General features: G+C 34.4%; 1 protein-coding gene across 2 annotated transcripts in view; it reads right to left on the bottom strand.

Annotated features, from left to right (window-relative positions):
- Positions 1-7,019: 7,019 nt before the first annotated feature.
- Positions 7,020-12,081, bottom strand: part of TRPC3 (transient receptor potential cation channel subfamily C member 3) — a 72,314-nt gene continuing 67,252 nt past the window's right edge. For both annotated transcript variants that reach the window (XM_042982686.1, XM_042982687.1), the window contains 2 exons: positions 10,530-10,605; positions 7,020-7,861 (listed from right to left, as the gene is read on the bottom strand). In XM_042982686.1, the coding sequence (XP_042838620.1) occupies positions 7,719-7,861; positions 10,530-10,605 (219 nt within the window). In that variant the 3' untranslated portion in view covers positions 7,020-7,718. The remainder of the gene's footprint in view (positions 7,862-10,529; positions 10,606-12,081) is intronic.

The following is a 12,081-nucleotide window of genomic DNA, read 5'->3' as shown; positions in this document are numbered from 1 at the left end:
TTGTCAGTTGTGCTTTTTTAAAGAAAGTGTTCCAGCTACCATCTCCAATAATCACACAAACGCTTTTCCTTGAGACAATACCCCTCAGTATTCAGTAGAAATGCTTTATGCATACTTCCCATTTCATCACACAGAATATCTGAAAGAAATGTATTCAAATTGAGACTTAAAATGAACAACTTTTACTGCTTCACAACGGACATATTTATGTAGTTTTGTTTCCTGCCAATATGTGGCATGAAGAATGCAGTAACTATTGAAGCCACTGCTTTGATTCATGTTTAAGCACCAACCGTACTTAACCACCATTGCTTTTGCACCATCAGTGCAAATGTCAACACAGTGCAAAAGGCAGATAACATCTTAGTGTAATGAAAAGAGTTTCAAAATCACACACCCCCTGAATAGGCCTCAGGGACCTGCAGACTACTAGTGGCCTATAATGATCCAAGGTCTGACTTAGAGCTAATATTCCCTGATCCTTTGATCATTTCTTCCTTAATGTACAGTGTTGTGACTAAAGAAATACTAAATATAGATGAGAAAGATACAGCCTCTTTCCTGATTTCTTTGGTTTACTAGGAGAGAGTTCACAAATGATTGTGAAACAAGATTGAAACCCTGAGAAGGGGGTACTTCTTAGGAAGAATAATTATTTCCAGCAAGGGACGTGAGAAGGTTTTGTCTAGATACCAGAATGTTCTAGACAATTCTTTTTCTGAGGCTAAATAACTCCATATTAAAATAGACAGCAGGGCCTGGAGATGGATTAGCTATGTAGCAATTTGCGAAAAACACATACCAATTTAGATTCAACAAAAATACAGATACATTTCAGAAGTAAATTGAAAAATAAAGCCATAGGGGAGACAGGAGAACACAGAGTTGTACAGAATTTTATAGAATTTAGGGAGTTGGAAGGTGGAACACTTAGGGGCCCCATAATAAATTACCACAAACTGAGTGACTTTATACAACAGAAATTTATTTTCTCACAGGTCTCACAGGCTAGAAATACAAGATCAAAGTGTGAGCAGGGAACCAAACCAATCTTCTAAGGCTTCTCACCTTGGCTTGTGATGCCCATCTTCTCCTCCTGGATTCACAAGGTCTTCCCTCTTTGCAAGTCTGTATCCTAATCTCTTCTGATAAGGAAACCAGTCAAATTGGATGGATCAAGGCCCATCCTAATGATCTCATTTTACGGTAATTACCTCTTTAGAGGTCCTACTTCCAAATACAGTTACATTCTGAGGTACTTGGAGTTAGGACTTCAACATATGAATTTAAGTGGGACACAATTCAGCCTATATCAGAAGGGAACTTGTCTGATCTTAACAGGAATAAAAGAAATCAAAAAGAAAAAAACAGATATTAAGAATAAAGATGAAACATTTCAATATGTGACAAAATTTTTTAAATATAAACAAAAATTTGGGATATATATGCAAACTTACTATCTTTATAAACAGTTCATACAAGTTAATAAAGAAATAGTATTATTCCAATAAGTAAACAGGTAAAAATATTAACAGACATTTCACGAAGAAAATGGCTACTGAACAAACTTATAGAAATCTATTACCTTCATCTGTAATTGATAATATTAAAGCAAGATACCCTTTTATTTTACCTTTCAAATTAGAAAAAGATGTAAGTGATAACACTGCATATTGTAGAGAGGGCATGTGCTCATCAACTGTGATGCTTAAAACTGGCAATAAAACCCTTTCAAAAGCAATGTAGAAATATGCATCCGAACCTATAAATGTGGGATATTTTTAACACATAACCCCAATTTTGGATATTTAGTTTTACAGAAACAAAGCAAAGTAACAAGTCGTCATTGAGGAACCACTTAAAATGCAGATATAACTATCCAATAAAGAAATGGTGCCTCCACTTTATCAACTACTGTGCAGCCACTGAAAGTGGAAATAATGAAGGCTGGAAAGCAATGTGGGAAGTGTTCAGGATCATACTAAAAGCATAATATAAAATAGTGTATATACTATGATTACAATTATAGGAAGGGACTTGTTATGAAATAAATCCAAAAAAAATTTTGTTGGTTATAAAGGATTATAAACTTTCCTCTTCTTGTTTTGTGTTCTCCATAAGATGTTTGCATTGTTTTTAATAAAATTTTTCAATTTGAAAATAAAATTGTTAAAAAATAAAATTAAAAATTAAGCAATCCTCAAAATCTGTGTTTAACTGCATAGTTTCCAAGGTAGGCATTCTACTGTCCCTGAGATTGCAAGGTTCTGATAAAGGGTTATCCAAGACAGTGGGTACCAAATCTTCCCAGTCTGTTTTGTTTCCCTTCTTAAGTCCTGGCAATGCATGTTAACAACTTAAGGAAAATGGTACTGATATTTATTACTGCTAACGTTTTTGCATTATAACAAAGAAATCAAAATCCGGAAAACCTGATGAATGGGCAGGAATTATCTTTTTAAAAATTACTCTCGTAAGTTTGACAAGTATTCCAGGGCTGAGCAAAATCTTAGAAACCATTAATCCAATGTTTTCTCTTTCATATCCACAAACCACTTTCATAGTAATGTATAATCTTTCAAATCCCGTAGGATTTTTAATAATTATCTCATTTTTTCATTGTGAAATTTTGTAATTAATTTGGGCATCTACAAGCCAAGGTGAGAAAAAAAAAATGTTTGTGTAGAAATGTAGCTTTAAAGATAAGGCATTTTAGGGGCGCCTGGGTGGCGCAGTCGGTTAAGCGTCCGACTTCAGCCGGGTCACGATCTCGCGGTCCGTGAGTTCGAGCCCCGCGTCAGGCTCTGGGCTGATGGCTCGGAGCCTGGAGCCTGTTTCCGATTCTGTGTCCCCCTCTCTCTCTGCCCCTCCCCCGTTCATGCTCTGTTTCTCTCTGTCCCAAAAATAAATAAAAAACGTTGAAAAAAATTAAAAAAAAAAAAAAGAAAAAAAAAAGATAAGGCATTTTATTTTAGATTGCTATATTATTTAAGGTAGCATTATAAAATTCATCTTCTTGCAATCTTTTTTAAAAGCTGTTTTAAGTTTATGTATTTTTTGGAGACAGAGAGTGGGAGAGGGGCAGAGAGAGAGAGAGAGAGAGAGAGAGAGAGAGAGAGAGAGGGAGAGGGAGAAACAGAGAATCCTAAGCAGGCTCTGCACTGTCAGCATGGAGCCTGATACAGGGCTCAAACTCACGAACCCATGAAATCACGACCTGAGCTGAAGCCAAGAGTCGCATGCTTAGCCAAGTGAGCCACCTGGCTCTTCCTATAATCTTTATAATATTTGTAATCAAAATATATACTGGCAATGCTTATTTCCCATTTAAGAAGTGATGCCCACTGTTTATTTACTTTGTGTAAAAGAAAAGAGTTTATTTTGAAGATCAAATTTATTTTAAAACATTAAAATGAGGCTATGATATAGCATCAAAAATACACAAAAAGAGCTTTATGATACTTAGAATTCTTTCATTTTGCATCTAGAAAAGTGATTTTTTTTAAAGTACTGTGTTTTGTTTCTAAATGGCAAAATTTTCAAAGTACTAATTTTAAATACTTCTTATATAATTAGCAGGGTGGGGAGTTTTTCTTCACAAAAATGAAAAGCCAAGTTAGAGAAAACTGCCACTATAATTTATCTTTTTAAACATATTTTAAGGTACTAGAGACATCTTGGTGGATTACATTAAAAAAAAACAAAATGATTAGATCTTAAATGTGATAAAAATCACCTTCAGACAAATTTACAGAAGTATCATGCACTTCAGTAACTTATAAACCTTATGCTGCGGTCTCAAAGCAACCCTTATGAGTATAAATTAAACAACTTATGACTAAGAATAAGAGCAATTTAAATTGCATTATAGTTAAAACCATAACACAGCTAAAGGTGGTTGACTGAGTGATTGACTCATGAGTATATACATTGGTCTCCACTAACATGTGGTACCAACTGGGAAACTCTCAAACTCGTATTTTAAAAAATTAATAACCTTTTAGATTGATTTTAAAAAAGAAACATGGAAAGAAAGATCATTACCACCTTGGGTGATGATACCAATCCCCTGAAAGAACTCTGAGACACCCAAAGACTGAGAATCTGCTTGTGGCAAAGCCCTGTTTGATGGAACATGGTAGAAGACCAGATTTGTCCCAGGGCACACAATAAACAATTAATGTGACTTCAGTTCTTTTTAGACATCATTCATAAGACACTTTACCTTCCCATTTCTAACAGCTTCTTTCATTTGGCTTAACGCATTTGAAATAAAAATATATTGGACACGATTGAGTAAGACAGTTGTCTTAAGTTGTAGTAAATTTGCTTTTAACAATCACAAAATACATCTCATTTTTAAGTTTTTAAAGTACACAGAACTCTGAAGACACCAGATACTATTTTGCTTATTTCCCTGTTTTATTTCAAGTCTATAAATCTAAGCTTCTCAATGTATTGTGAATTCCATTAAGTCAAATTTAATACAGCAAATTTAATACAGAATTCTGTATTTGTCTTCAGCAAATTTAATACAGAAACACTTACAGTACCAAAATTTTTAAAGAGTAAGCCGAAGAAGCAATTTGAGAGTTGCTTCCTTTCCTTTATCTGTAACTGAGGAAAAAACTAAGAATAGCAAAGAAGTTAAAAAACAGATATAGGACTTGGATAATTTTCTAATTAATCATAATCACCTAAATGTGTTTCGCTAAACAAAATTGTTTTTGGTTCTGTTAAAATGTTCCCTTCTCCAAGTTGCCCCACCTAATTCTTTGAGCATTGCTTCTAAGCCCAATGTTCCTGTTAAAACAGTGAGACAAGGTGTTGCTGGCCCAGAGTTATTATTAACCTCAGAGAAGTATTAATTTTGATAACAATCACCTAGAATAATCCTTACCTTGCATCTATATTATCACAGTAATACCTATGTCTTAGGATGAGTTCACTGGGGACAAAGCCTAATAAGATTTGGGTATGATATATTGAAGGAATGTTCTCAGCAGAAAGGGAGGAAGGGAGACAGGATAATAGAGGGAAAAGCTAAACACAGATTTGGTCTCAACTGGAGTCTGGCCAAGCCTAATCCCTTCTGCAGCTGTTGAGCATGAACTACACCAAAAAATGTGGCCCACCTAAAGACAAGGGCCCAGCCTTTTTATTTCCACCCCAGTTGGTCACTTGTATGGGGAAGGGGAGACATAACATCCAGGGCTTCCTTTCAGTTGAGGGCAATTCCCTGAAGAAGTGGATTGTTGGGAACTGCTATTCTGGGAACAGTCACAGAATCTGGGAGATGCCTGCACTGGCCCATTAAAAAGGATCTGGGTAGGATATCAATAGTATCCACCACATCTTGGCATCACATCTTCTTTCTTGGCTACCACCTAGAAACTATGAAGAAGGAAAAAAATGAAATAACAGAAATGTACCAGTTTTACATAAGCATAGTAAATAAAGGAAAAACCACCTATGTTTGGAGCTCTGCAGTTGTGAAAGGCATAGACGACAAAAAAAAAAAAAAAAGTATTTTCTTACAGGATATAGTTGCCATGAGCTTTATTTTCATTCAACACTCCAAGGATCCTAGGAAGAATGTCCTCAGCTAAATCTGACACTTTTCCATTCAACATTTTTTCAATCCCAATTAGGAAGATTACTAAATATGCTGTCCCATAGGTACAGGAAAAACCTTTTACTCTTGGAATCCTAGACAATACTAGAAGACTGTAAGTATTTTCTATTATGGAAATTTCATATCTTTACTGTTTTAATATAAACTATAGTAACAACATACTATAGTAACAAAGAAAAAATCAATATTTTATTTAGCTCTGAGGTATAACATAAAATATATAAAGTTTGAAAAATGTTTAACACAAAATACCATTTGCAAAGCACAAAAGTTAATGAAATATTCTAAAATGATAGCAAAAATGTATAAAGTTCTTTTCTTTTCTTTTTTTTTAATTTTTTTTAATGTTTACTTATTTTTGCGACAGAGAGAAACACAGCATGAGCAGGGAAGGGGCAGAGAGAGAGGGAGACACAGAATCTGAAACAGGCTCCAGGCTCTGAGCTGTCAGCATAGAGCCCGACGCGGGGCTCGAACTCACGAACTGTGAGATCATGACCTGAGCCGAAGTCGGACGCTTAACCGACTAAGCCACCCAGGCGCCCCTATAAAGTTCTTTTCTTACATTAACTGTTTTAAATCCCCAAAAGTAGAAATTAAGAAATAATCTTTAAAGAGCTACCATTTAGTGGTCATTTTGTTTTCATGTCTAGAAAACAAAAAATGTGTGATATTAATGAGTTTTAGCATATAATGTATTTAATTGTTTTTTAGAACCTATGAAACTACCCTTAAGCTATGATAATTCGTATTCCTGTTTGACTTGACAAAAACAGAGTGAAGAGAATCCAGATAGGCATAACTCCATGAGACAAAACCTAGCTGATAAAAAAAAATACTTTGTTTTATGGTCTGTGAAGAGATGAGGGAAATTACTGGCCTGTACCCCCATTCTTATTAAGGGGATGCATGAGGTGTTGTGGATATTACCAGTATTTAACTCACTTATAAAATAAAAATCAAATACAGATTCATCACCACCTATTTTGTATAGAAAGTGTAATTGAAATGCTTTGATAAGAAAAAGGATGTCAATCATTGTAAGCAATGATGGCAAGAGATGCCTCGAAGGGAAACGAAACATACCTGGTGAGGCTTGGATATGTGTTTCCAGGTAGACAGTCATTGCTTTTTCCTGGTTCTTCCCATAGACATACCCTCTAAAACTCAGAATGAAGCTAATGGGCAAGATAGAAGTCAGTCATTGATATCTTATTTAGCATTAAAGCATCAGAGGCAGAAATTAGAAGGTTATAACAAAAGAGCAACCCTGCATATCCCCTAACTTTAAAAAACTCACCATCCCACTAAATAAATTCACGTTATTGAAAAACAACAAATGAAAATTTAAGACAGAAAGCAAAGAGTATATACTTTAGAAAAATCTTTAATGTGTTGTTTGGAACAATTCTATGAAACTTAAATATGTAATTATATTTTCTATTAACCCATTTCATTGTTAAATTCTTCATTCGGGGCTCAAAGGTTCTAGGATTATGAGTGATGCCAAAAATTCTAAGAAAATCTTACCAAGTCATAGCCAGTTATAAAATTTCATGTTTCTATTTTTTTTTAAAAATGTCTTCAGCATTTGGACAACGGAAGGAATGCTACATAGTGATGACCTTTTTATTTTTATTTGTATTTTGTTGGCAGTTCAGTTGGGTTCAACATTTATTGAGCACCTACTATGTACCAGGCACTGTACTAGATGCTGGAGACACAAAGATGAATAAGACATGGTCCCTGTCCCCAAGGAGCTTACGGTCTCTTGGAGGCAAACAGGTAGTGCAAAGACATAGAGTTTATTCTAAAGTGGACGAAAATGTCAGTAATGTAATAATACTGGGCCTTTAAATACAATGGCATGTCATTGTTTATAATGTCAAGGCAGACAATCAAAATGAAGACCATTTTCATGTGATAAAACAGTAAAATCATTAAGACCTAACTTTTAAAGATTCACATGATAAAGGCAGTTAAAACTAAAACTTTACACCACAGTTTTTCAAGTATTTCATACTTAGAAATATTATTGCCCACATTTGTGCTATAGTCAAAGCCATTATTCCAGGTTACTGAATCATTCACATCTCAGCATGCTAGGATTCAGTTTCTCACTGAGTTTATGAATCAGAACGGCTAATTCCTCAGTTGCTTGGCTCTTGTCCTCTAAAAGTTCATAACGAAGGCTGGAGATATCTTGTTTGATTTCTTTTAATTCACCTATAGTATTTGTATTAAAAAAAAACATATCATGGGTAATTTGCTCTTTGGATTTAGAAAAGAACAAAGAATGAATTCATACAATATGAACACATTTGCTTCATAAAGTCCAAGGTACTTTTTTCAATTTTTTTCCTTCAAGATATTTAAGAAATATTAATCTTTAAAAATATACTTATGTTTGACAAAAGCTATAAAAATAGTCCAGCTATGTTTTCAGTAGTAGAACTCAGTTAAAGTGTTGTTCTGGGGCTCAATCACCTCTTAACACAGGGTGATTTTTCTGTTAACTGATCTGCACTCAGGGTATCTCCATCCTGTCTATAGAGGGTCCCTTTGGTTCCCCCAGACCCATAAGGGTTGAAACCTACGTGGATTATCCCCCTTTGCTGGGATGGAAGAGAACCCTAGCAAAATGCAACTTAATTAAAGCTTAGTCAATCTATTTAACAGGCAAATACTCATATGAAACAACTAAATTTTATGTCAAGTTTGAGGAGTTGGGAAGAACATAAAGTGATTATTAAGGAAGGCAGTGGTAATGAACTTGGAGCCAAGGAAGGGTTTGTAAGACACAGAGAACCAATGTATAAGGAAGTAACAAGCAACGGTGAAATTAAGTTTAGATGTGAAACCACTAGCAATGTGTACATACCTAAGAAACTCCATAGGAGACTTTTGGCTACTAAAACACAACTATACCCATAATTAAGCTTGGCAGTATTTTGATCATATGTAGACTGCAATTAAAAACTGGATTCTCTTGCAAATGATTATCATGTAGATAAGCCATTGACATCGAAAGGTGAACTTTGGGGCAGAAATTTATCTTGAATTTATAAGAAGTGATTCTTCAGATCATTGGTATTTCAACAGCTTTTTATAATAGAATCACATGTAAAACATACCTTTAATGATATTCCCTGCTACCTTTATCATGGTTTAAAGTATAATTTCTATGTTCTTACATATATGAAAGTCAGAACCTCTTTATCTTAAAGAATTCTATTTTTTAGGACTACACATAAAACATTTTCAGATTCATTTTGTTTAGACCAAAAAAAAAAAAAAAGTGCTTCTTCCTTTCCCATTTGGCAATATGATCTAATTTGAAATCACAAGGCCAGTCTTTGGTGAAATAAATAGATTTTCACTCCATTAAGTATTACATTTGGACTATAAACCCAGTGGATCCCCTTTTGCATGCCTACTGCCATATCCTCCTTCCTTGTTTTTGACTTATGGGGAAACTATACTTTTATTTTATTTTATTTTTTTGAGAGAGAGTGAGAGAGAGAGAAAGAACGAGAGAGAGCAGGGGAGGGACAGAAGAAGAGGATGAGAGAGAACCTTAAGCAGATCTCATTCCCAGCACAGAGCCCAAAGCAGGGCTCAATCTCACAACCATGGGACCATGATCGGAGCCAACATCAAGAGTTGGATGCTTAACCAGCTGAGCCACTCAGGTGCCCCAGAAGACTATACATTAAGTGTTACATGTAGTCTGCCAATACAGCAAACACAAATTACTCAGCCTCTTCAGACTTCAGTCCCTTCATTTATTAATGAAGCTGTTAAACTGTATGATAGTTTAATTAGAACTTTGTTCAAAACTCCAAATTCTCACTAACTCATTTTCCTCTTTGGTGCAAGGACTTGGAAGATGCTCCTTGGTTTTAATGCTTTCAGCCATCCAATTCCCCAGATCACTTTGTTTTTTGTACCCCTTCCCACCAGGGAGGTTATTGCACAAATGATCAGATTTCCACTTTCTAGACTACAACCCCTTTCCAATCCTATCTCCCTGAGACAATTTCTAGGGCATCATGATTGGATTTTTGCTGATCCTCAATCACACATTCATAGACTTCTTTTCTACATACATGTATCATTGGACTGACTCAGACTTTCAAGGGATTCCTTGTGCTCATCAAGTAATGGCTTCAAAACCCATCACCAGTTTTATTTAGTTTAGCCCTTTCTCTCTTAGCACAGATAGAGATCATCTGGTGGCATCTCACTGGTGTAAGCTACAGTTTCCATTTTTAAGGCAACTTATTTCTCCAAGTTTGATTTTTTTTTCTTCCAACTCTGGGCCTGTGCTTTGACCCACCTAGCCTTTGGTGAAACATTTTTATAATCCAGACAGATGCCCTGCCTAGGATATATGTGGAAAAATAGGCACCATTAAGGAAGGAGCCAAGAAGAAAAGTGAAAAGCAAAAGAGAAACACTAGATGAGAGCAAGATTTGTGTATAACAAAGCAAAGATTTTCCTGAAGAAATGTGGATTCTATTTGAGCCAAGCAGTCAATTATTTTATTGGAAAATGTTAATATTGGAAAAAGGTTAACACTCATGTGCACTCACTGAAAACAGAACTGAAACTACTGACTACCTTATATAATAGGGATTTAAAAGCTTCCAGAAAGATAGCAGGTTTTACATTCTAAGAATCAGGGCATTCCGAGAAGAGATAAATGGTCTCTGAATGACATTTTAAATAACCATTCCTTTAAAAAGATAATTTTAGAAATTAACATAAGATTCTCCTGTCAATCTTGGAACTATTACCTGAGATTGGATTTTTAAAGTATCCTTCAATAACAAGTTTCCCAAGTTCATTAAGTTAGTTGCAAAAGGATGTTTCTCAAGTTGGAGATGCTTACCTTCATTAACTTCATCGTTTTCCTTGTCCACTTGTGCTTTCAGAACATATCGCTTTATAAGTCTTTTCATTATCTGCTGTTGATCAAAAAGAAATGATTATGTCACCAATGATACATATAAGTAACCCAGATCCTATTCTCCAAAGAGTCGCACATTACCTGTAAAGCAAACACAACTTAGGAGAGAGAGATTTTATATAACTATTTACAGAAGATTAACCCAGATTCCACAACTTAATGGCTTTTCACCTTCTACTGAGACTTACTGCATAATCCACAAACATTCTCCCATATCCCTAGGAATGGAAGATGCTATATAAAAAAAAGTTAAGTTGGAAGATTTCAATTCATGGTTTCTCTTTCAACTGATGATTTCTCTTTAAGATGTGCTGATACTATATTATCACCTATACTACCTTATTTTCTCACTGTCAAATATATGTTCGACAGAGAAAAATTGGAAAATACAGAAAAGAACAAAAGAAATAAACAAAAATCATCAATTGTTCTACTATCCAAAGATAATCATTGTTGTTATTTTGGTGTATGTCTCTTTAAATTCTGTATACATACTAATTACCACATATATATTTTATACTTTCTAAATACCATATATTCTGTTATATTGTGTGCTTTCCTTTCATAGAAATATGTATTTTGAGTATATTTCAATCTAAATAAATTCTCTTACAGGATAATTGTTTACCCATAATAAGAAAATAAAATTGGAGCCCTACTTCATACCATGTACACAAAAATTAATTCCAGGTGCATCTTAAATGTGAAAGACAAAGCTTTTAAATCCTTTAAGATAAAGCATAAGAAAATATATTTATACATTCAGTGTAGAGCTGGGTGTTTTTAAAACAAGATTTAAAAATTCCAAGTATAATAGAAGAGACTGATAAATTCAACTTTATTAAAATTAAAACTTCATTAAAAGTTCTGTTTATAAAGATACTATTAAAAAAGTAAAAAAGAAAGTCACAAGTTGAAAGAAAATATTGGCAATACCTATAACTGATAAAGAATTAAATTTGGATCTAAAATATGTGACTTTGAGTAATAACCCAATAGAAAAAAGAGCAAAGACAAACAGTCATTGCACAGAAATGGAAACAATAATGGTCAGTAGGCCTATAAAACAATTTCAAATTCTTTTCTTGGGGAAATACAAATTACAATTAAAAGGAGACACAATTACACATCTGCACAGGGAAAAGATTAATACATCTCATAATGCCAAATGTTGGAAAGAATATGCATCAATGGGGACTTTTACACTTTACTGGCATGAGTATAGATAGACCACTTGGAAAAGCAATTTGGCATTATCTTTTAAAGCTGAATACTCACATACCCTTTCACCCAGAAAGTCCACTCTTTGATACAGAGCCTGGAAAAACTTTACACATGTGGACCAAGAGACATAAACAAAAATGTTTACAGCAATCTTGTCCAAAATAGCAAATAAAAGTCTGGAAACAGTCTAAACAAACATCAACAGGAGAATAGACAAATGGTGGTATGTTACACAATGTAACGTCATTGT

Source organism: Panthera tigris, chromosome B1, assembly GCF_018350195.1.
Source record: "Panthera tigris isolate Pti1 chromosome B1, P.tigris_Pti1_mat1.1, whole genome shotgun sequence".
In the NCBI taxonomy this organism is placed as follows: domain Eukaryota; kingdom Metazoa; phylum Chordata; class Mammalia; order Carnivora; family Felidae; genus Panthera; species Panthera tigris.
The sequence above is the reverse complement of the archived record's forward strand: the minus strand, read 5'-3'. Positions and strand labels throughout refer to the sequence as shown.